Source organism: Mustela lutreola, chromosome 1, assembly GCF_030435805.1.
Source record: "Mustela lutreola isolate mMusLut2 chromosome 1, mMusLut2.pri, whole genome shotgun sequence".
Lineage (NCBI taxonomy): Eukaryota > Metazoa > Chordata > Mammalia > Carnivora > Mustelidae > Mustela > Mustela lutreola.
This window is the reverse complement of record NC_081290.1, coordinates 135,122,514-135,148,850: the sequence shown is the minus strand read 5'-3', so window position 1 is coordinate 135,148,850 and position 26,337 is coordinate 135,122,514. Positions and strand designations below refer to the sequence as shown.

Here is a 26,337-nt window from a genome sequence, read left to right as displayed (position 1 = left end):
GGAAGTTAGGTTTAAAGTATACATATTTGACATCCTCTGGTCTTCCCCTTCATCTCATCAGTGACTAAATTTGGCTCCATTATCATGGATTTGTTCTGGTATGCAACTTCCAGCGTACATATGACTGGTTGTTGAGTTTTTATAGATTTTGAAAGAATCTTTGCCCTTACCCTGGTAATCCTGAATTAAGTAATTTAAAAAGCTTGCAGTGGCAGGGTATGTATCGAGGATGTGTAACCTTAAATGCCACAACTGAAAGCAATAAAAAATGAAAATAAAGATAAATATCAGAAGCATTTCTGCCATGCTGTGCTCAACACTCTGAACATTTCTTATACAAAATTAAGACAACTAGACACTTGAATGTTTATTGAAAACTTACAGTTGTTTGGGCAGAAATCTGCAACCATTTAATTACAATGATATGGCTAGTTTTTAGCTTTGTGAATTTGAATCTGTACTTGAAAAAGTGTTGGCTTGTATTCAATAAGACAGTATCTGAACTGTAGTATTTTTTTTTTAAAGATTTTATTTATTTATTTGACAGAGAGAGATCACAAGTAGGCAGAGAGGCAGGCAGAGAGAGAGGAGGAAGCAGGCTCCCCGCTGAGCAGAGAGCCCGACGCAGGACTCAATCCTATGACCCCGAGATCATGACCTGAGCCGAAAGCAGCGGCTTAACCCACTGGGCCACCCAGGCGCCCCATGTAGTATTTATTTATTTATTTATTTTTATTTATTTTTTATTATTTATTAAGATTTTATTTATTTATTTGACAGAGATCACAAATAGGCAGAGAAGCAGGCAGAGAGAGAGAGGAGAAAGCAGGCTCCCTGCTGAGCAGAGAGCCTAATACGGGGCTCAATCCCAGGACCAGGACCTGAGCCAAAGGCAGAGGCTTTAACCCACTGAGCCACCCAGGCACCCCTGAACTGAATTGTTTTTCTTTTGTTGATACAAAATATATAAACAAGTATATGTTTTATTTATTTGTTTATTTATTTAAAACAAGTACATGTTTTAAACATAAATATAACTGATAACAGCTTCTGTTTCTACTGAAATGCACTTGTGTAAAGGAATTACAATTTATCCAGAAAATTATTTAGAATTTCCCCCAAAGTACCCAATTTTAAATGAGGTAATACATTTCATAAAACATCTTTTGTGTTTCAAGTTAATTACAGTGTTTTACAGTACTTTCCATTCCAAAAGATACCATTAATTAACTATGAAAGGGAGACAAACTGTGATTTCAGAATTTCTATCTCCAATTCTTTATAGTATACCAATCCCAAACTTTTATTTTTTTTGTTAAAGATTTTTATTTATTTATTCGTGACAGACAGAGATCACAAGTAGGCAGAGAGAGAGGAAGGGAAGCAGGCTCCCGCTGTGCGGAGCACCTGGGGGTGGGGGGTGGGGTGGGTGCACAATGGGGATGGACCGCGATCCCAGGACCCTGAGATCATGACCTAAGCCAAAGGCAGAGGCTTAACAGACTGAGCCACCCAGGTGCCCCCAAGGTTCCATTTTATCAAAATAAGGGTTAATGGTTTATTGTTTCTTCCACTCTACAATGTTTATAAGCAAAATTTCTAATCAAGATTTCATAAATTTCATACCTGGAATTTACTTACAGTAAAATAAAAACTTTATGGCATTGAGCTAACTTTAGTCTTTTAATAAATACAAATTAAGAGTGTATTTAACAACTTGGGAAGACCTCACACTGGGAAGGAAATAAAGCACTGGCTTCTTGTAATTACATAATGAGAGACAGATTCAGAAATTAACATCTTAGTATTTCAAACTTTCTTTTATGACTTTATGGGTATTGTTCAAAATAAAAAAATACTTTCATAAACATTAAAACCTATAATATAAAATTGATAGCAATTAATAGCTTCTTTCTTAGTTTCACTATATAAATAATCAATGAACCAATTAATGTATCCTTATTCTGTAAAGCCAAACGGTCAAAGCATTTGATTAGAGATTTAGCATTTTTGAAAAAAAATCACTCAAACATATACAAACGTATACAAACATTTTAATACTTGTGGAGAATTACAGAATTATGAAAGAAAAATTTTAATTCTTGTACTAAGACATTAAAAAGTGTTTTTATTTTAACTCCTCTAGGAATAGTAATGTGCAGAAAAAGAGAGATTTTTAATATACAAGCAAATAATTGTGCTTCAGACTGGAATTGCTTTTGAATTTGTTATTTTCCCCTCTAAAGAGAAACCGGGAAGAGAATCCTGTAAGATTAATAAACCATCCCAGATGCTTTCAAAGGATTCCTTTTTGTAGAGGAACTTCTAAGCAATCACACTATGGTGTGGGTGGGTATCTTTCCTTCATTCCTCTTCTGGTAGACCAGGTACGATAATCTAGAGAAGGTCCACACTGGGAAGGCAAAGGAGAAAGAAACACAGTAAGAAATGCTATCCAGCAGACCAATTTACCCATGCTTAATTTTTTTAAACAGATAATGAGTTATGAAAATTTACCAATGTTTTTCAGTACTGAGCGTTAACTCTCAGTATACTTTGTATTTTCTTACCTTTTAATATAGAAAAAGTACCTTTATTTCTTCAAGTCTGAATTTATGTTATTTTTTTTTTTTAAGATTTTATTTACTTATTTGACAGAGAGAGATCACAAGCAGGCAGAGAGGCAGGCAGAGAGAGATAGAGAGGAGGAAGCAGGCTCCCAGCTGAGCAGAGAGCCCAATGCGGGGCTCGATCCCAGGACGACCTGAGCTGAAGGCAGCGGCTTAACCCACTGAGCCACCCAGGCGCCCCTGGATTTATGTTATTAAAGATATTTTTTCATTGAATTATTTTTCACCTAATCTCTGTTTGCTCAGTGACCCACATGAGCGGTCCCAGCTATTTTTCTTAGTATTTTGGATTTTGATTCTTGGTATTTATACTAGCTAAGACAATTTATGTGGAGCAGGGCCACAAAAACGTATCAGAAACAGTATCTTTTTTCAAGTAGGCTCCATGCCCAACCTGGAGCTTGAACTCACAAACCGTAAGTCAAGAGTCACACGTCTGGGGTGCCTGGATGGCTCAGCAAGTTAAGTGTCTGCCTTCAGCTCACGTCATAATACAGGGTTTTGAGATAGAGCCCAGGATCAAGCTTTTTTCTCAGTGAGGAGTCTGCTTCCTCTCCCTCCACCTGCCACTGCCTCTGCTCCTGATCTCTTTTTTTCACTGTCAAATAAAAAAAAAAAGAGTCAAATGCTCTACTGACTGAATCTGTTAGGCACCTCCAGAACCAGTATCTTAATTTGGGGTATTTTAATAGATAAAATGGTCCCTAGAGATCTTTTAATGTTATGAAACTACTTAAATTAATACTTTTAAATATATGGTAGGGCAACATGTAACTAATTTTTAAAAAAGAAAAATGGATCTTTTACAGGAAGACAATCATTGGTATCAAGGTTTCCCTATGCAATTCGTTTTGGCCCCCTTGTGAAGACATGAGGCACTCTCTTGGTTCATTTTTGGAAGCTTCCACATCCTTAACATTTCACTTTCCTGACAGTCATGGTGAGGTGTCAACTTTAATGAATAGCAGTAAAAAATGCAGGTATGCCTCTTCTAGAAATCACCTCAGACTGCCTAAATTTGGAACATAAAATGAGATGGGTTTCTTGCTTATCAGCTTAGAAAAGATTAAAAACATTGATAGCACCCAGTGTTGGCAAAACTGTGTAGAATAAGCCTTCTTACAACTTGCTATTGGAAATGTAAGGTGGCGTAGCTTTTCTACAGAGCAATTTACTACTAGGTATCCATGTTTAAAACACACTCAGCCTAGAGGCACCTGGCTGGCTTAGTTGATAGAGTGAACAACTCCTGATTTCTTGGGGATCATGAGTTCAAACCCCACAGTAGGTGTAGAGCTTACTTAAAAGACAAAAAAAAAATGCAAAGCCTACAGGGTTCTTAAATGAGGGTACAAGGAGCTCTGTGACCCTTCCTCCTGATGAAACAATCTTAGCTGGTGAAAAAAAAAATGTTTCTAAGTTGGTTTGTTTGTTTATAATCTCTACACCCAATATAGGGCTCAAACTCACAAACCCAAGATCAAGAGTCATTTACTCTTCTGATTGAGCCATTTTCTTTAAAAAAAATTATTTAAAGGAGTGCCACTCCTTTAAATAATTAGTTGGCTCAGTTGGTTAAGCATTGGACTCTTGACAGCTCAGGTCCTGATCTAGGGTTTTGAGTTCAAGCACCATGTAGGGTTCCACATTGAGTATGGAGCCTGCTTAAAAAAGAGGTCTTTGAAGTCTCTGGAAATTGAGGGAATAGAGCAAATGGAAACATTGATTCAAGTGGTATAAATTAAATATTTGTGTGCCCCTCAAATTCAGGTATTTAAATCTAATTTGCAATGTCATGGTATTTGGAAGTAGGGCCTTTGGGAAGTGAGTAAACTATGAGGTAGAGCCTTCATGGCTGGGATTAGTGCCCTTACCAAGTAGAAACCAGAGAGCTCCTTAGTGCTTTCCACCATGTGAGAAGATGAGATCTATGAACCAGCCTCCAGAATTGGGAGAAATACCATCTAGCCTACGGTACTTTGCTATAGCACCCTGAATAGACTAAGACATCAGAAAAATCCACTAATGACAAGAACTGGAAATGGTAAATAAGAAGGCTAATATATTAACTCTATTATAAACATTTATTTCTTCTTCCTTCTCTCAGCCTTAAAGGACCTAAAATTGTAGAAAGTAATGATTTTAAAAAATTTGTATGTGTAACATATATAGATGTATATAACTGTACTGAAATTAAAAAGAAGGAGAATATGGCTATACAGGTATTTCTGTATCTCATGGACTTAAAAAATAGCATAATCTGAGGAAGATGCTGATAAATGAGTATACTGTTTAAGTCCTAGGGCAACTGCTAAAAAGTAAAATATCAGATATACAGTTGATCCTTGAACAACATGAGTTTGAACTACACAGGTCCACTTATACATGGATTCTTTTTTGATATGATTCTATAAATCTATTTTCTATTCCTTGTGATTTTTTAAAAAGATTTTTATTTATTTTTTGAGAGCAAGAGCAGGGAGTGGTGGGGAAGAGCAGAGGCAGAGGGATAAGCAGACTCTGTGCTGAGTGTGGATCCAGAAGTGGGTCTCAATCTCATAATCCATGAGGTCATCACCTAAACCAACAAACATGAAGAGCCAGATGCTCAACAACCTGAGCCACTCAGGTGCCCCTTATGATTTTCTTAATAACATTTGTTTTTATCTAGCTTACTTTACTGTAAGGATACAATATGAAATTCCAGGTTGTTCAAGTGTCAACTGTATATCCAACTATATCAATAATAACATTAAATGTGAATTTGGGTAGCTTGGCTGGCTCAGTCAGGAGAGTATGCGATTTTTTGATCTTAGGGCCATGAGTTCAAGCCCCATGGTGGGTGTGGAGCCTACTTAAAAAAAAAAAAAAAAAAAGGTGCAATCAACGAACAATCCATTCAAAAGGCTGATCTTGTCAGACTGGGTAAAATGAGAAACAAAACAAACTTTTAATCTAACTGTATAAAAACACACATATATTCAAAGGTCACAAATCGCTTAAAAGGATAGAAAAAGATATGCAAACTGCAACCATAAGACAGTTGAAGCAGATATACTAATGTCAGATAAACTCTTAAGACCGAAAGTTATTAGAGACAAAGACATTTTATAATGATAAAAGGAGTCAACTGAGGAAGATACAGGAATTATGAAGATACATGCACCTAACAACAGAGCCCCCAAACTACATGGAAGCAAAAACTGACCAAATTAAAAGGACAAATAGATGATTCAACAACAGGATGAAGTTAGAAATCAGGAAGAAATAAATCTGAAAAATTCACAAATACGTGGGAATAGACAACACACTGCTGAACAACCAATGGATCAAAGAAGAAATCATAAAGGAAGTAAGCAAATACTTTGAGTTGGGGGCTCCTGGGTGGCCCAGTCATTCATTGGGTGTCTGCCTTCAGCTCAGGTCATGACCCCAGGATCCTGGGATCCCTGCTGGGCAGGAAGCCTGCTTCTCCCTCTTCCTCTCCTCGAACACTTCCCCCCCCCCACCCCCGCTTGTGTTCCCTCTCTCTCTCTCTCTGTCAAATAAATAAATAAATAAATACAATCTTAAAAGAAGATACTTTGAGATGAATATGAAAACTTATGGGATGTAGCTTAACAATGCTTAGAAGGAAATCTGTAACTCTAAACATCTGTATCAAAAGAAGACCGATCTGTATCAGCAAGGTAACAGTTCACCTTAACACACTAAAAAAAGAATAAATGAAACCTAAAGCAAGCAGAAAAAAGTAAGGATTAAAATAAAAATAAATGACATAGAAAATGAATAAACTATAACGAAAAAGAACAAACCCAAAAGCTGGTCCTTGAAGAGATCAATAAAACTAATGAACCTTACATAGACTGACCAAGAATAAAGAAAAATTCAAATAACTAAACTCAGAAATGAAAGCAAAAACATCACTACTGACCTCACAGTAACATTTTTATAAGATTATAAGGAAATATTCTGAAGAACTATGTACAAAAAAATTGGATAACTTAGATGAAAGAACAAGTTCCTAAAAAGATACAAGCTACTGGGACACCTGGGGGGCTCAGTGGGTTAAAGCCTCTGCCTTCGGCTCAGGTCGTGGTCCTGGGGTCCTGGGATCGAGCCCCTCATTGGGCTCTCTCCTCGGCAGGGAGCCTGCTTCCCTCCTCTCTCTGCCTGCCTCTCTGCCTACTTGTGATCTCTCTCTCTTTAAATAAACAAAATCTTAAAAAAAAAAAAAAAAAAAGATACAAGCTACCAAAATTGCGTAAGAAGGAATTTAAACTTTTTTTTTTTTTTTTTTTTTTGAGGTATGCTCTACACCCAACATGGAGCTTGAACTCATGACCCCAAGATCAAGAGTTACATGCTCTACTGACTGAACCAGCCAGGCGCCCCAGAAATAAAAAATCTAACTGGGCCCATGACAAATAAAAATGACTGCATTAGCAATTTAAAAAACTTTCCACAAAGAAAAGTCCTACGTATGATTTCACTCATATATGGGAATTTAAGAAACAAAATAGATGAATATAGGGGAAGGGAAGGAGAAAAAAAAAAGACAAAAACAGAAAGAAAAAAAAAAAAACCGTAAGAGACTCTTAACTATGGGAAACAAACAGGGTTGCTGGAGGGGAGGTTGGTAGGGGAATGGCGCAATTGGGTGATGGGAAAAGCACTTGCAGTACCTAAGGAGGGCACTTGAAATAATGAGTACTGGGTGTTATATGCAACTGATGAATCACTGAACTCTACCTTGAAACTAATAATACAGTTATGTTAAATTAAACTTAAATAAAAAACTTAAGAAAGAAAGAAAGAAAAGCCCTAGGCCAGATGGCTCCACTGGTGAATTTTACCAAATTTTTAATTTTTTCTCCAACCACTTAATATTCCAATGTCACACATAATTTCAATAGAACAAAAAACAAAAAAATGCATGATATTCTCAACAGATACAGAGGGAAAAAAAAAAGTTAAAACTCAACACTCCTCTTTCACGATAAAAATTTTCAACAAACGAAGAATTAAAGGGAACTTCTTCAAACTGATAAAGGACAAATACAAAGACCCACAGTTAACATACTTAATGATGAGAGACTGAATGCTTTCCATCTAAAGTAACAACAAAGATGACTGTTTTCACCAATTCTATACAACATTGTACTAGAGATTCTAATTAGGGCAATTAGGCAAGGAAAGAAGATAAAAGACATCCAGACTAGAAAGAAAGAAGTAGGGGCGCCTGGCTGGCTCAGTTAGTAGAGCATGTTCCTCTTGGTCCTGGGGTTTTGAGTTCAAGCCCCAAGCTGGGTAAAGAGATGATTTAAAAATGAAATCTAGTGGGTGGGAGAAGAATCAATGAAACAAGATGGGATTGGGAGGGAGATAAACCATAAGTGACTCTTAATCTTACAAAACAAACTGAGGGTTGCTGGGGGGAGGGGGGTTGGGAGAAGGGGGGCGGTTATGGACATTGGGGAGGGTATGTGCTTTGGTGAGTGCTGTGAAGTGTGTAAACCTGGCAATTCACAGACCTGTACCCCTGGGGATAAAAATACATGTTTATAAAAAAATAAAACATTAAAAAAAAAAAAGAAATCTAAAAAAGAAAAAAGAAAAAAGAAAGAAGTGTAAGTATCTATTTGCTGATAACAGGAGTTTATACATAACAGAGCCTAAAGAACCTACTAAAAATTATGAGAATGAATAAAAAATTTCACCAAGTTTACAAGATATAGGATCAATAAACAAAAATCAAATTATATTTTTATATATTAGCAATGAATAATTCAAAAATGAAATTAAGATTCCATTTACAATGGCAGCAAAAGAATAAAATACTTAAGAATAAATTAGACAAAATAAGTGAAGGGGTGCCTGTCTGGCTCAGTCAGTAGAGTGTGAGACTCTTAATCTTGGGGTTATGAGTTGAAGCCCCACACTGTGGAGACTACTCAAAGAAAAGAAATAAACTTTAAGAAACAAAGTAAGTGTAAAACTCATATTCTAAAACCTACAAAACATTGTTTAAAAAAATTAAATTAAATCTGACTAGATGGACATACATTCCATGGTCTTGAGTTGGAAAACTTAATTGTCAAGATGGCAATACTTCCCATATTGATCTATAGATTCAATAATCCTTTCCGTACCTCAACTGGCTATTCGCAGAAACCCATAAGCAGATATTAAACTTCATATAGAAATTCAAGACAACCACAATAATCCCCCCCAACCCCCCCCAAAAACCCACAAAACCTACCAAACAAACAAAAAACCCTGAATAACTATAAAGTTGGAGGATTCACGCATCCTTATTTAAAAGCTTGCTATAGGGGGTGCCTGAGTGGCTCAGATGATTGGGCATCTGCCTTTGGCTCAGATTGTGACCTCCAGGTACTAGAATCGAGCCCCACGGCAGGCTCCCAGTTCAGTGGAGAGTCTGCTTCTCCTCTCCCTCTGCTGGTGCTCTCTGTTTCCCTCAAATGAATTAAAAAAAAAAAAAAAAGTATATATGTGTATACACACACACACACACACACACACACGCTTGCTATAGGGCACTTAGGTAACTTAATCAATTAAAGTGTTTGCCTTTAGCTCAGGCTGTGATCCCAGAGTCCTGGGATCCAGGACCATGCAGACTCCTTGCTCAGCTTGCTTCTCCCTCTCCCTCTGCCCCCCACTTGTGCTTGCTCTCCCTCTAGTGCTCTCTGTCAAATAAATAGATAAAATCTTAAAAAACAACAACAACAAAACTTGCTATAATACTATAATAATCATGAAAGAACAGTATTAGCACAAGGAATGACATATAGATCAATGAAATAGAATTGAGAGCCCAGAAATAAACCTTGCATTTATGGTCAATTGATTTTCGACAATAGTGCCTGCATAAATAAATGGGGGAAAAAGAATAGTGTTTTCAAACAAATGGTGCTAGAACTGGATGACCACAGAAATAGGAGGTTGGACCCTCACACACACACCACATATAAAACTGAACTCAAAATGGATCTTAATCAGGGGCTCTAGGCTGGCTCAGTTAGTAGAATATGTGACTCATAATCTTAAAGTAGTGAGTTCGAGCCCCATGTTCGGGCAGACTTTATTTAAAAAAATAAAGAAAAAGAATTAAAAAAAAAAAAAAAAAAGGATCACAGCCATAAACGTAAGTGATAAAACTACAGACTCTCTTAGAAGAAAACATAGGTGTAAATTATATTTGTAACCTCGGATTAGTCAGTGGTTTTATTTTTTATTTTTATTTATTAATTTTATTTGTCAGAGATAGAAAGAAAGACTATAAGCAGGGGGAACGGCAGAGGAAGAGGGAGAAGCAGGCTCCTCGCTGAGCAAGGAACCCAATGTGGGACTCAGTTCCGGGACCCTGGGATCATGACCTCAGCTGAAGGCAGATGCTTAACCAACTAAGCCACTCAGGTGCTCCTTGTCAGTGGTTTTAAAACATGATGCCTAAAGCACAAGCAACCGAAGAAAAAACAGGCAAATCAGACTTTAACAAAACTAACAATTTTTGTGTTCAAGAATAACATTCAGAAAGTTAAAAGACAACCCACAGAATGGGAGAAAATAATTGCAAATGAAGTACTTGTATTCCGAGTATAAAGAATGCTTATAACTCAACAATAAAGATAAGTAAGCCAATAGAAAAATGGGCAAAGACTTTGAAAAGACATTTCTCCAAAGACAGACAAATGGCCAGAAGTACATGAAAAGATGCTCAACATCATTAGTCATTAGGGAAATGCAAATCAAAATCACAATGAGCTATAGTAGTCCCCTCTTAGCCTGAGGGATGTATTCCAAGCCTCCTTGTGAATACCTGAAACCATGGATAGTGCCAAGCCCTATGCAGATTATGTTTTTTCCTATTGTTACGCATCTATGATAAAATTTAACTTGCAAATAAGGCACAGTAAGAGATCAATAACGACGACTAAAACAGAATAATTATACCAATAAACCAATTAACAGTTATGTGAATATGATCTCTCTCTTTCAAAATACCTTATCTTACTATACTCACCCTTTCTTGTGGTAATGTGAGATGACACAATGCCTACATGATGAGATAAAGTGAGGGGAATGACGCAGGGGAGGCACCGCCATACAATGTTGGGCAACCACTGACCTTCTGAAGACAGATCAGGAGGATCATCTGCTTCAGAACCACAGTTCACAGCAGGTTAACAGAAACCATGGACAACAAAATCATGGATAAGGGTTGGGGAGGACTACTGTACTAACCCCCAGGATTGTTAAAGTAAAAAATGTTGGTGAGGATGTGGAGAATATATATACTGCTGGTAGGAATGTAAAATACTACAGCCACTATGGAAAATAGCTTGGCAGTTCCTCAGAAAGTTAAATAGAGAATAACCAGCAATTTCACTCTTAGGTGTATACCCAAGAGAATTGAAAACATCTGTTCAAACAAAAATTTTATAAACTAGGGGCGCCTGGCTGGCTCAGTCACTAGAGCATTTTAAGTCTTCATGTCAGGGTCATGAGTTCAAGCTCCATGTTGGGTGTAGAGATTATAAATAAACTTAAAAAAATTATAAATGAATGTTCAGAGGAGAATTATCCCTAATAACCAAATAGTGAAAATAATAATGACTGGATAAACAAAATGTTTCTATGCAATTTTATTTCATCTCTAGTTTAGTAGTTGTCTAGGATCAGAGAGCTGGGGAGAAATGGGAAGTGCCTGCTAATGGGTATGAATACTTCATTATGGGGTGGCATGAAAATGCTCTAAAATGAATTATCATGATGTCACATAACTACTTAAATATAGTAAAACCCATTAAACAGTACAACTTAATCAATTTTTCTTTTTTTTTTTTAAAGATTATATTTATTTGCGAGAGAGAGAGAGAGATTGAGAGAGAACACTCAAGCAGGCAGAGAGGCAGGCAGAGGCAGCAAGAGAAGCAGTCACCCTGTTGAGCAAGGAGCCCGATGAGGGACTCGATCCCCGGACCCTGGGATCATGACTTGAGCCGAAGGCAGCGGCTTAACCAACTGGGCCACCCAAGCGTACAGTACAACTTAAAATAGGTAAATTATACACTATATAAATATTCCAAAAAATTAAAAAATATGCATGTCCTAGTGATGCTTTTAGAAATGTTTTGTAAGTAAATGCACAAGTGTTCTAAGATGAGTGCATACATGTTCACAGCGCTGTTCAAAATAACATAAATACATTAATATCCATCAATAGCCAGGTTAAATAAATTAAGGCTGTCCATACAAAGAAACTGAAGAGTGGTTCAAGAGGACTGTTTCCCAGGGTGCCTGGCTGGCTCAGCTGGTAGAGCTTGCAACTCTTCATCTTGGGGTTATGAGTCTGAGCCCCATGCTTGGTGTAGAGCTTACTTACAAAAATAGAATCTTAAAAAAAAAAAAAAAAAAAGACTGTCTCCAGATCTACAAATAAATACAACTAAGTTTAGCAACCTAAAGAGGCAAGGTAATAAATGCATTACACATGTGTTTAAATTATGTGTGTGTATATATACAGTTTTTGTATGTATAAAAATATTAGTAGAGAAAAAAATGAGTACACATAAAGTTGAAAGCTCTAACACAATTTCTTTCTTCTTCTTTTTAATGATTTTATTTATCTGAGAGAGAGCACGAGCAGGGGACCGTGGGGGTGGGTGGGGGAGAGGGAGAAGTAGGCTCCCTGTTGAGCAGGGAGCACAATGTAGGGCTCAATCACAGGACCCTTGGGACCATGACCTGAGCTTAAGACAGATGCTTAACCAACTGAGCCACCCAGGCACCCATTTTTTTTTTTTTTTAGATTTTATTTTTAAGTAATCTCCACACCCAATGTGGGGCTTGAACTCACAACCCCGAGATCCAGTCACATGCACTACTTACTGAGCCAGGCAGCGCGCGCGCGCATACACACACACACACACACACACACACACACACACACACAAGTGAAGTGACATTTGATCAAAGTTCTTGACTGAGTAGGAATAAACTAGGTGAAGGGAAGGGCTAGAACATCCTAATCTTAGGTCCAGAGAAACAATGTGTGAAAGCTCTGAAGTGAAAAAAGAACAGATACAGTTAGTGAGTCAGGTCAGATAGGGTGGAAGACAGAGCAGTGCTTGATCATGTGGTTTTGTGGGCTACATTAAGAATTTTATTGGGGGGGGGGGCACCTGGGTGGTTCAGTGGGTTAAGCCTCTGCCTTTAGCTCAGGTCATGATCTCGGAGTCCTGGGGTGGAGTCCCACATCGGGCTCCCTGCTGAGCAGGGAGCCTGCTTCCCCTTCTCCCTCTGCTGCTCCCTCTGCTTGTGCAATCTCTCCTTCTCTCACTCTGTCAAATTAAAAAAAAAAAAATCTAAGAAAAAAAAATTTTATTTTGGGAAGAAAAAGAAGTTTATTTTGGGGTACCAGGCTCAGTCAGTGGAGCATACAACTCTTGGTCTTGGGGTTGTAAATTCAAGCCCCGTACTGAGCACAGAGATTAAAAAATATAATCTTTAAAAAATTTGATTTTAATCTTAATAGTAATGAGAAATCACTAAAGGGTCTTGAACGGGATGAAGCTATGAATATGAAGAATGGGTAAGAGACGCAAAAGTAGGTATGAGGCAGCTGGTACAAGGCAGACAACAGTGAGGTTTGGCTCGTGTGAACTAGAGAGGAAATAAGTTTGGAACAGAGAGACTGAACATATAAATGGACAATGGCCATGGCCAGACTACATAAAGACCATAAAACAGAACTCTGACCTGCAAATGCTGTAGCAACCAGTTGAGGAAGCCCAACCATGACCTGTGTAGCAACTGGCCTCAAATAGTCAATAGTCTCTCAATAACTACCAGGTTCCCTAATTTTGCCCTTTACTCTGATGCCAATTCAGGACTAAGGAGAGAAAGCCATATATGCAACCCAAACCAACCCCATAGGAAGCCTCATTTCTAGATAGCCTGACTCCAACTTCCCCATACCAACAACTTCCAATCAGATCACACCTCAAAGCCTTCTCTTTTTTCACTATAAAACTTTCCAACTCCCCTGCTTATCTCTTGTCCTCAGCCAAAAACAAATGACAGCGGCTGAATCCCTCACTCAAGCCAAGCTCTGAATAAATAGGCTTTACTGGTTTTCATTTGGATGGTCTTCTCCCCTCTCCAGTATTATCAGTCAGTGTAAAGAAGAGATTTAGGCCAAAGGAATGGTTGAAACACACTGTGTTTTAAGTACACTTCAATTAAAATGAAAAACCAAAATGGAGCGCCCGGATGGCTCAGTTGGTTAAGCGTCTGCCTTTGGCTCAGGTCATGATCCTAGTGATCCAGCCCCTGGAATAGAGCCCCATGTCTTACTCTCTGCTCAGTGGGGAGCCTGCTTCTCCCTTTCCGTCTGCTGCTTCCCCTGCTTGTGCTTTCTCTCTCAGATAAATAAATAATTTTTTTTTGGTAAATATTTTTTCTTGGTTTTATTGAATAAAGAAAATCTTAAAAAAAGTAGAATAAATAAAATACTGAAACTTTAAATAAATGAATGAATGAATGAGTGAATGAAAGAAGGAAAGGCTGAAATGGAGTAGAAGAGGGTAGAGGAAAACTAGAGCTTGCAAGCCTTTTAGGTATGATTAAGCCTACCTAGGAGACAGAGGGTTAGCTGAGAACTTGATGGAAAAGCAGTATAGTGTCAGAAATCTAAGGTAAGGGATTTTTGCAGACATAGTTGTTAAAATTCTGAAAAATATAAAGGAAGAATAAAAAAACATTAATTTAGAAAGCTGAAGGTGACTGAAGGCTATCTTATTCTAGCTTAAAGATTTATTTATTTATTTATTTGAGAGAGAGAGAGAGAGAGAGAGAGAACACGAATCTCAAGCAAGACTGTGCTGAGCTCGGAGCCTGAGGGTGGGGCTCAATCCCAGGACCCCGAAATCATGACCTAAACAGAAATTAAGAGTCAGCCACTTCACCAACTGAGCTGCCCAGGTGCCCCAATGGCTATATTAAAAAAGGTGTAAAAGGATTAGAGTGGCTTGAGGTGTGAATGGAAAATAATGGATCAGACAGGGTGCCTGGCTGGGTTAGTCAACAAGGGATGCAGCTCTCGATCCCAGGGTCATGATGAGGGATAGCTACAAGGCAGGCAGAAACCACGCTCCCGTTTCCCCACATCCCTCCCCAAGAGGAAACCACCCTTAAAGGGATTTTCTACCAACCTGGAAGGAGCCCTCCACCCTCTCCCACGTGGCAAAAAGCTGGTTGGATGACAGGTGCAGGGAGGGTTAATCAGATTAAAACAGCCCGCCCATGAGCCCGGTTAAACCCTAAGACTTAGAAATGCCACTGGCAAGCCTCTGGGGTCCCCTCCCTTCTTGGGAGCTTAGTACTATGACTTTGCTATCGCCCAATAAACCTTGGTTTGCTGCCCACCACTCTTCATTCTTCAAAGTGGCATGACCGAGAACAGGGCACTGTGAGCACTGATGGAGGAAGAAAATCCTGTAACAAACTGAGTTAGGACACCGTGTTAGGTGTAGGGTTTACAATTAAATATAACCAAGTATTGAAAAAGAAAACAAAATAGTGGATCAGAAACGAGGAGTACAAAAGACCGGTTTGAGAGCATTCACAGAGAAGTGCCTGGGCTGTGTGTTGTCTATTTTAGTATGTAGTCTTATCAGCATCTTTTTTTTTTAAATTTTACGGATTTCATTTATTTGCGAGACAGTGCGTGCACAAGCGGGTGGGGGAGGGGTGGTGCAGGCAGAGGGGAGAAGCAGGCTCCCTGATCAGTTCGATGTGGGACTTGATCCCAGGACCTCAGGATCATGACCTGGTCCACAGGCAGAGTAGACCCTTAGCGGATGGAGCCACCCACATAGCCCTCTTACCATGTTTCAATCTCCATGTTGTTACATAATCCAGAGATCGAGGAGAATGAAGAAAACGTTTGAAGGACAGTTTCAGATTCCTGCTAAAGTGGGAAAGGATGGGGAGGGGACCCACAACGGAGAAGGAATGGCCTTGCTTTCTCAGGTGGTGGGAGGGCAGAGGAGGATTGGGGTGAGCAGGGTGGAAATCGGATTAGATGGGATTCTAGTTTGGTGCAGGGAAATTGAGGGATACACCATCTGAAGACTTTTTTTTGCAATGTGAAGAGGCAAGGTCAGCTGCTAAAAATGCAAAGAAGAGCCTAAAACCAGAGGTTTTAAGAAAAATTAAGGACCAGTGATTGTGGAGCATGAGGCAGCAAGCTGAGCACAGAAATGCAGCAGGAGCTTGCCAGAGGATAAGGGGGAGATGGATGAATTTAAAAGTGGTTCCAGGGGGCGCCTGGGTGGCTCAGTGGGTTAAGCCATGATCAGGTCATGATCTCAGGGTCCTGGGATTAAGCCCTCCATTGGGCTCCCTGCTCAGCAGAGAGCCTGCTTCCCCATCCCCCTCTGCCTACTTGTGATCTGTCAAATAAATAAAAATCTTGTGTTTTTTTTTTAAGATTTTATTTAATTGACAGAGAGAGATCATAAGTAGGTGGAGGGGCAGACAGAGAGAGAGGAAGGGAAGCAGGCTCCCTGCTGAGCAGAGAGCCTGAAGCAGGGCTTGATCTCAGGACCCTGGGATCATGACTTGAGCTGAAAGTAGAGACTAAACCCACGGAGCCACCCAGGTGCCCCTAAATAAAAATCTTAAAAAAAAAAAAAAAATAAATAAAAGTGGTTCCAGTCTGGCTTCTTGTGTATCCTCCAGCAGCGGGAACATGATTGGATGGAGACGTCAGCATTCTTCCAGAACAGTGTGATGAAGACAGAGCAACAAAGGGTGACCTAGGATGTTGGCAGCAATTATGGAAATAATGAATTAGAGAATCTTAGCTGGAGGATGGAAAGACTCGGGAGGACTAGTGGGCCTGGAGAAGGACGGTCAGTACTCTGGTGGAAGGCCTGATGAGATGCCAGCGACCGCTACTCAGAGTTCAGTTTGTCAGTTAGTATTAGGAAATAAAGCTGAAAATGTGTGTTAGGCTCTCGTTGTGACCAAGCAGCCAGCAGGGGTCCTGCGCTGACACCAGCCCCTCTGGCAAGCTCCTGTGGAGCGCAGCTGCAGAACCACCAGCAAAGTAGCAAAGAAATGGAAATTTAGGTACCACTTCCCCAAAGGCCCTTGTGATCAAATCTCCCTTGCCTCACAGGGCCTCTGTATTTTCAATAGCCCTTAGATATGAACCCTTGGGGGGGATAAACCCCCCACCTTGGGTCTGAATTGACCCGATCAAGACCCCAACCCAGGAATCCCAAAGCACTCCACCCAGTCTGGAATATTGGCCTGTGCCCTGGGGCTGGTCTTTAGGTCAGTGTTCTCCCTTGACCTCCCCCAGGTGACCCCTCCAGGCATGTTGCGCACTTTCTCCAGGACCTATGAATCATGAAGTTCCCTATTTCCAATCACCTGTGGGCCAGCTTTTGAACTAAGGCTCATTGTTCTGTACTGGTGCTCCACTTAACAAATGTTAACGTAACAAAGCAGAACACCCACCCTCTGCCTTCAGGGAATTTACATCCTAAGGGAGGAAGAGAGGGAGGAGTACAGGCAATTAAGGTGTTACAATGCAGTGAGGCCAAGTACTTTGACAGAATTACGCAAATAGGGTGAGGGAAAATGTAGACATCTAAATTCGTAGGGACATCAACCTCGGGGGAAGCTTTCCTGAAGGATGAATGAACAGCGAGGAAAAGCGTCAAGTAAGGACAATGCAGGCAGAAGTATACTTTGAGGAACAGCCAAAGGTGAAGAACATGAATTCGAAAGTCATATTAATAATAAACCCTGGCTCCTACCAATTTAGCAGCTACCCTGTGCTAGGTAGGGTATGGCCAAGTTAACACCATTACTAGCTCCAACTTACAGGTTTAGAAGCTAAGAGGATCTTAAGCCAGAAAAGTGACTTACCAGTGACCATCAGTGAGTCAGCTTGTGGTCAGAGTTCGAATCCACAGAGGCTGGTGTTAATTCTTTCTTATCCATTCTAGAGAGGGAAGGTGGAGAAGAGGTGACAGGATGCTGGAGAGGTGTTATTTCCTAAGGTCTCGCTTCTTAAACTGTGGAAGTTCTCACTGTCCTGAAGGCTACAGGGACAATCACTTCATTAAGATGTGACATGGCTGGATTTATAGCTTAGGAAGAATCAGTTGATAAAAGAAAAAAAAAAAAAAAAGGATTTTCCAGAACTGGAGGCTGGAGTGATGAGTTAAGGAGTTGAAGTCATGCCGGAGAGCTCTAACAGATACTAAAATAGTGGTAACAGAGATGAAGGGGGAGCAGATTTTTAAAAATATTTCAAGGTAGAAATGATAGGCCTGGGAGACCAACCAGAACTGATTACTACAGTACGGGCAGCTCAAAAAGTAAAACTGAGGGATGCCGAGTGGCTCAGTAGGTTTAGTCTCTGCCTTTGGCTCAGGTCATGATCCCTGGGTCCTGGGATTGGACCCATATCAGGCTCCCTGCCTGGTAAAGAGCCTGCTTCTCCCTCTCCCCCTGCTTGTGCTCTCTCTTGCTCTCTCTCTCTCTCTCTCCCACAAATAAATACAACCTTTAAAAAATTTTTTTAAAGATTTACACTGTCAAGGTAAAATGTATATTTCATAGCACAGAGCTTGAAACATAGTAAACATCTAATATATGATAGCTCTACAATTATTCTCCAGATTCCGAGACATATCTGAGTGGAAGGAATTGAAGACTTTAGTGTGCATTCATTCATTCGCCAGGTATTTCTGTGGAGCTTACGGCAGTCACCGGGTGTATAGCTGTCATCAAAGTCTCTGTTCTTATGGAACTCACATTCTAATGAAGAGCGGCAGATACTAAACAGTAACAAAGTCAGATGGCAGGTGTCATGGAGAAAAACAAACCATGAACAAGGAAAAGAAAACAGAGTTACCTTGGGTGGAATGAGGTACTGCTTTTTTTTTTTTTTTTTAAAGATTATATTTATTTATTTGTCAGACAGAGATCACAAGTAGGCAGAGAGGTGGGCAGAGAGGTGAGGGGCAGCAGGCTCCCTGCTGAGCAGAGAGCCGGATGTGGGCTCTCTCTCCTAGGATGCTGGGATCATGACCAGAGCCGAAGGCAAAGGCCACCCACTGAGCCACCCAGGCGCCCCTGAGGTACTGCTTTCTTACATGAGTTTATTTTTGCATTGTGTATTTATTTTAAAGATTTATTTATTTGAGAGACAGAGAAAGAGAGAGAAGCCACCGGGTGAAGGGACAGAGAAGAGAGAAACTTAAGCAGACTTACACAGAGCACGGAGCCTAATGTGGGGCTCAATCTCAGGACCCTGAGATCATGACCTGAGCAGAAATCAAGAGTCAGACGCTTGACTGTGCCAACTAGGCGCCCCAGTGTTGCAGGGAACAGATGCAGGGAAGTCCTTCTTGATGACATCTACGATATTGGAACAGAGAACTGGGTTACAAGAATAAACTATGGGTATGCAGAGGTCATGGCAGAGATTTGCAAATGTACTGTAGGCATGAACTTGAAGTGACTGAGAACAGCTAAGTGATTTCAAGTAGGCAGTTGGACACCATGTGCAGGTACTAAAAAGAATAGTGATTTGTTTTAAAGACAATAAAAATGGAGCGTGGTATCATCAAAACCAAGGACAATCTATTCCTTATCTGACCTATAGCAAGATAACTGAGACCAGAATCAAAATGTGTTCACTGGATTGAGAAGTCACTGTTTATCTTTCCTAGAATGCAGCAGGGAGCAGATGGTAAGAAAGGAAACTGCCACCTTTTCAAGAAAGTTGGCTACGCAGAGAAGAACCTGGGCTAGTCACTAGAGAGCGCCATGGGGTCAGTGGTGCACGTGTTTTCCTCTTCTTAAAAGAGGAAACAAACAAGTTTTGACATACTGAACCATCTGAGTAAGAAAGGGAGTGACTGTTAGATCAAGGGTCTTGAGGTGTAGAGAGAGAGAGAGATTAACTATACCCAGGAAGAGGAAAAGAAAACAGAAGTTGTAGCAGATGTAAATGTAGTCTGAGGGCAGTCTAATTTTATAAAGCTCGATGATCTCCATTTTATCTGTAATAGAAATTATCTCTTGTGAATTGGAAAAGGTTCACAAGTTTAAGGAAACTAGAGGTCATTGGAGGTTTAAATGTAGGCGAATGGGAATCAGAGGTGCCTAAAAGTAAGTAGGAGTTTTTCTCAGGGGCACCTGGCCAGCACACTCAGAAAAACATGCCACTCTTGATCTTGGGGTTTTGAGTTCAAGCCCTACATTGAGTGTAGAGTTTATGAAAAAAAAAAAAAAAAAAAAAAAAAAAAAAGCTTTTCTCAGAAAGCCCTGCTAACGTGGAAGATAAAATGCTTCACAAAAGTAGAGATTCTGTGCTTTAGAGAGTTGGCTTTCACAGTTCAGTCAAAGAGGCAGCACGCAATGAGAAGGGCCAAGACAATAAATAGTGCAAATGCAGGAAGAATTGGTAGGCAGGGCTAGAGGACTGGTCAAAGGAGTGGGAAGCCTGTAACTGTGCGGGGGTAAGAATAAGGCAGGAAATAGAGAATATACAAGTACTTACCATTTTGAATGGTAATCAGACTGAGTGACAAGAGAGTATTAGCTGGTCTCAACTTAAAATAATGTATTAAAATGTACCTTTACCAGGGTGCCTGGGTGGCTCAGTCAGTTAAGCATCCAGCTCTTGGTTTCAGCTCAGGTCCGGATTCCCTGTATAAGATCCACCACCCCCCCCCCCCCCCCCGCTCCACCTTGGTGCTCAGCCCCAGTCTGCTTGAAATTCTTCCTCTCCTTCTCTTTCCTCCGCACCCCCACCTCTCCCATAGCCCTGCTCAGGAGCTCTCTCTCTAAAATAAATAAATCTTTTTTAAATTAAAAAAAAATTAAATCTACTTTACCAAAAACCCTTTCATAGCCATTGCCTCTGGGAAATGAAGGGCCAAAGGTTAGACTAGGAGACTTTTTATTTGTGACTTTACATTCTTTCATACTGTTAGGAAAAGATTTTACAACAGGAACATATGTCACAATTATTTAAAAGCCAGACCTGGGTGCCTGGCTGGCTCAATCATTGGAGCATATGACTCTAAATCTCAGGGTTGTAAATCCAAGCACCATGTTGGATGTAGAGATTATATTTAAAAGTTTGATAGAGTATGTATGAATAGGTTATGTAGTTATCTAGAGTATCTATTTATTTTAAAGATAGATTTATTTATTTATTTGACAGACAGAGATCACAAGTAGGCAGAGAGGCAGGCAGAGAGAGAAAGAGAGAGAGAGGAGGAAGCAGGCTCCCTGCTAAGCAGAGAACCTGATGCAGGGCTTGGGATCATGACCTGAGCCAAAGGCAGAAGCTTTAGCCCACTGAGCCACCCAGGCACCCTGAGTATCTATTTATTTTTAAAATTTTATTTATTTGAGAGAGAGAGAAAGAGAGAGAGCACGAGCTGGGGTAAGAGCAGAGGGAAAGGGAGAAGCAGACTCCCTGCTGAACAGGGAGCCCAACTCGGGGTTGCATCCCTCATGACCTGAGCCAAAGGCAGACGTTTGACTGAATGAGCTGCCCAGCCGCCCCCTAGAGTACGTATTTTTAAAGAAAAGCATTGATAATAGTGAGATTTTATGGGTGAATGAGGAAAATCATTAGAATCGAAGGATCCTACCTCATTTTCCACTCTAACACTCTCTCATTAGCCTGTAAACTTGGATTTCCTGACACCCTTTCTCTTGTTTTCCTCCATTCTAATTCACTTAGGGGTGAACCTGATGCCAACTTATTCCAGCAAGAAAAAAAGTTTATCAAGAGAATGAATTTTAGGGGTGTCTGGGTAGCTCATTCAGTTAAGTGTCTGCCTTCAGCACGAGTCATTATCCCAGGGTCCTGGGATTGAGCCCCACATTGGGCTCAGGGAGCCTGCTTCTCCCTCTCTGCCTGCCGCTCTGCCTACTTGTGCTCTCTGTGTCAAATAAATAAAATCTTCAAAGAATGAACTTCACACAGCATAGATTTCTCTATTGAATTAACTCAGTTGTACAGTTTGAAAAATGTCTCTGAGGATCATGGAGAAGGACTCAAGGAGCTGGTAAAATTTACATGGCAATGATAATAGGACATTCTTATTGAGGGAGCTAAAAGTCTAAGCTACTTCAAAGGTTAGTCTGGACAACTTCCAAGTCAACTGTTTACCTTACCTATCCTTTTCCAGGTTTACATGACCCTAGCTGTAACCATGTGTGATTTTTATCTAAAACATGCAGAAAACAGGAGTGCTTGGCTGGCTCAGCCAGCAGAGCACAGAAACTCTTGATCTCTGGGTCATGAGTTCAAGCCCCATGATGGGTGTAAAGCTTACATAAAAAATAATAAACAAACAAAACATGGAAAAAACAGAGGGGGGATAAGTGAAAGGGAGGTTCTGCCTTTAGAGTTCCACTACCTAGGTCTCTAGTGATTTAGAGTTGTTGTATTGCAGAACATGTAAAAAAGTGTTCAAGTATTTGGACAAATGAGGATTACGCTTTCACATCTGAAGGTGGTGCTTGTTACTACAGCATTGTTGAGCAAGATCCTGGAGAAGTATCTTAATATTTAATCCACGTTGGCTCTTACGCTATCACTGGATTTCAAAATGGGAGTTTTATATATTCTTCGAAGAACTTTAATTGGAATGCAGGGCTGGTCTAATCTAAACAGAAATGAGAAAATCGATACTGTAACCTGAGCGGTTGTTTACAGAAATCAGCCAAATTTGGTCAAGGACTGCTCTTATTAAATGGTTGATGTGGCCTTTCTTTAGATTGCCCTTTGGTTTACAAAGTTTTCCTTAACTTTGACAATTCAAATTTCACCACTCTATCTTGTTTACTTGTGACCCTTGTTTTTAGGGCAGGTGGTTTGTGCAAAAAGCTCATACAACCTGGGGCTGCCGGCAAGGCTTTTATTTGCGTTCCGCAAGGTATCTTCCTCAGTATATGCAGGAATTCCCTTGCTACTGTGGACCGCCTCCTCTCTCCTTTGTTATTTGTGGAGGAGTGCTGGGAAAGTCTTGAACTTCTCCACTCCTCCTAAGCACAGATTTTACCGCTATTTGTACGTGGGACTGAAATGCATTATCGACACATGCCAAAGGATTTTTTAGCATCGAAAATGTTTTAGCCCCTACTAATTGGCTTCTCAGGAATTTCTTAGTGTATCTTTCTGGATTTTTCCACTAGACCTGTTTTTCATTTTGATTGCAAAGGGTAATTTGTTACAGATACAGGTGTAGAAAACTTGGCTTTTTGTCTTAGCCCTCTTGATAAATGATTACTCATTTGCTCCTTCGTTTAATGTCCCACTATGGGACTTTCAGCAGGTTTGGAAAGCGTGTATTACTGAACAAGAGGCACCGCTACCATGAATGAACAGTGCCTTGAATGAATAGTGCCATAAACACACCAGTCTACAGACCAACTGAATAGCTAATTTAGCAATTGCCTCTGTATGCTAACCAGCTGAGGGCTATTTCAATGGCATTTTTTTAAAGGATGATATATTTTAGGAGAATTAAAGAGCTTAAAATAATTACAATGGAATGCCAAGTCATTTATTTTTTAGTATGAAGAAATACACACTTGGGCAGTGTTTGAAGTTAATTGATTCAAGCAATGTTACTGGTAGTGGTGGTGGATAAAATCACTGGCCTTTCAGTGACTGTAAGGAAAAAAAGGGGGGGTGGAGAGAGGAGCAAAATTCTATTCAGAATTTATCCTTAAAGACGCAGCAAACCATCAAGACCAACTCTATGAGTCGGTATCAATATTAAATTGGTTTTGTACATTAAAAGAAATATTGCCAAGAAAAAGAAACTGGTTTAATAAATCATTAAAATATCGAGGATGGTACATTGTTTATATGGTGTCATTGGGCAAATATCTCCAAATGCTTTCCAAGGACACAATGGTCTTAGGGAGAAATGTGCCTGTTCTGGATGGCATACAGAGCTATTCAGTGTTTTTTAAAGCATATGTTTAACTGCTCAGTCTTGCCATTGACAGCATAGCCATCAATAGTCTGTAAATGATTGAATGTGGCTATGTTCAAATAAATGTTTATGGACAATGTGATTTGAGTATCAAAAAAAAAAGCATATGTTTAAAGATACTCTCATAATTACATTTTCTTGGTACCTGATTTTTCAATTGCTAAACAAAAATTGCTAAACAAAAACCACAGTAGTAATCCCCATACTATCACTCACAATCAACAATTATCAAGATTTTCCCACATTTACTTTATCTCATTGAACAACTAAAACAATTCTCACATATCGTGTCATTCACTGTTTCGTCTGTCAGTATGCGTCCCTTGAAATGGTATCACCTTAAAGGTATTATCGCATATTACAAAATATAAATGGACCTTCTTTGATATATCTCATCTGGAACATTGCCTAAATGTAGTAAAATAATTTTCTGTCAGAAATACCTCAGGGGAAGGGCACCCGTGAATGGAGAGGCACACATCTCCTCTGAAGGCAGTTGTGTCTGTGCAATTTTCTTCTCACAGCCAAATTAGCTGAGAAAAAAAAAAGAGGGGAAATATTAGGAGCAGTTTTCAGAAAATGAATTATTGTTTAATCTGGAGAATGTAAATGAATATTTTAGATCCAAGCTATACTGTGGTTATTTGCTACTTGTTCTGATGTGACTGTGACCTGAAAATTACTGTGAATCAAAAACACGGAATATATTCCTAACAGCTCATGTTCATAGCAGGATCTAGTTGTAGTAACCTCCTCCTTCCACAGGACTTCTTCCTCAGTGCTCTTGGACCTTTCGTCCTCTGAAATGAATCAATCGAAGATGTAATTTTACACGAACATGTCCAAGATGTTCCGTAGTTCAGAAAAGTTTGATTAGCAATTGCTATAAACTGTAAGAAGAGGTAAGTTGCTTTCTGAACTGCTGACCCGCATTTTCTCTTATTTATGTACAAGGGCAACCTAGGGGATGTCATCTGCAATAACCTCAGCAATCAGACTTCTGATCAACTAAAAAGGAGAGACTGAATTTTTAACCAGCTATGTACTCTTTTCTGCTCTAAATGGAGAAGTATATTACCAACTGAATAACCTAATGTATTTGGAATAAATATGACGCCCCTCTATTTAAATATTTTTCCTGAGTCAGAAAACCTTCTGATTTTTTTTTTTTACTTGCCAAAGTGCTTTGAAATCTTGGATATTTGGTTTTGAAGTAAAAGTGCATTAGAGTAACTCTGCTTACTAATTCCTGTTGGTTAAGAACGACGCAGCATGCATCATCTTTGAAAAATGTGTCGTCAATTAAGGCTATCTCGACCATAAATATTTCTGACATTTTTGGCTCCATTAGCACAATACTACTAAAATTGCATTTTTAAGAGAGACGTCTAATTATATAATTAGAAATAACAGCTATCATAACCTATTTTAAGATTTCATCTGCAACCTGGTACATGATTTTTGTTGTTAATTCAAATTAATAACATTACCCCCACTCCAGCCAGCAACATGTTCTTCTAATCACCTGCTTTGGATTTTGTATTTCACCTAAAAATCTGTCCAAGTTTGTTGACCTCTGTCGTGAATAGACCAAACAGTTCTTTTTTTTTTTCTTTTTTTTCTTTTTTACTTATAAGGACAACATATCTAAAATAGCTAAGGAATAAATTTTCTTTGAACTTAAAAAAAATAGTGGCAAAATATTTACCATTTTTAAATCCACCTACTTTTAAAAAAAGCATTCAAATACTGGACCTACTAGGATAGGTAACATTCTCCTGAAATCTTACACATTACCCGTACCTCAAGCACCACTAAGTGATTTTCATCAGGAACATGATCCTGCTCCCTCCCACCTACGAGCCCAAACAGGCAGAAACAAGTTACTCGGTCCACACACATCAAAGTCCTACCTGGTCTCTGTCCGTTGATAAGAAGAAGACTCATCACGAAAAGCAGAAAGGCAAAAAGGAATTGTTGCAAACTCATTTTCCTGCCCCCCTGAAGTAGAGCAACAGCTCCCAACGTAAACCAGTCTTGAATAGTCTGTGCGGTATCTGTGAGGCTCCCCTCACATTCTACTGACGAGCCTCAGACAACGGCCAGCTGCTTTTTCCAGAAAGGTTAATGATCACATCAGACAAGGTTACTGGTGCTGTGGTCGAGCCTCCCTCTGTCGCAAACCCCTCCTCCCCTCCTCCCCCTCCCCCACCCCCGACACTCCCCTTTATTTCCATAAGCAAATATTGGTGAAGTAACCCATTCAAGCGTGCTGTAACTTAGTGGCAGTCTGCTGTGGAAGCTTCTAGGGGAGACTTAAACTCAATCTGGAGGTGGAGAAATATGTAAAACGAGGCAGGGCTTTGCCCCCTCCCCTCATCATTTGCATCTGTTTAAACTTTGCATTGCCCATATTGGTCCCACATGCAGAAACCAATAGAAATGACAGGAAGTCTCTCTTTTGTCCTCTTCAGAAGGAATTCTGCCACTCTGACTTAAGACTCCCAAATACTTTGTGGCAGAACATGTGCTGAAATACTTTCTCTTTACCAAACCCACGGCCAAGTGGTGCCTTTTTACTCCAAATCTCTAAATTGCTTAATCTCTGTGGTTTTCTATCA

The 26,337-nt window shown here is 39.8% G+C and overlaps 1 protein-coding gene across 2 annotated transcripts; it reads right to left on the bottom strand.

The window, feature by feature from the left end:
- Positions 1-979: 979 nt before the first annotated feature.
- APELA (apelin receptor early endogenous ligand) lies at positions 980-25,888 on the bottom strand. 2 transcript variants are annotated; one of them, XR_009353910.1, is made up of 4 exons: positions 25,630-25,888; positions 24,160-24,249; positions 17,604-17,679; positions 980-2,413 (listed from the first exon to the last, which is right to left on the bottom strand). XR_009353910.1 is itself a non-coding variant. In XM_059174608.1 (3 exons), exons 1-2 carry the CDS (start codon positions 25,703-25,705, stop codon positions 24,161-24,163), a joined length of 165 nt encoding a protein of 54 aa, XP_059030591.1. In that variant the 5' UTR covers positions 25,706-25,886; the 3' UTR covers positions 980-2,413; position 24,160. The 2 variants fall into 2 exon arrangements, 1 of the variants encoding a protein (XP_059030591.1); XM_059174608.1 differs by lacking the exon at positions 17,604-17,679 and having other exon boundaries at positions 25,630-25,886.
- Positions 25,889-26,337: the final 449 nt, after the last annotated feature.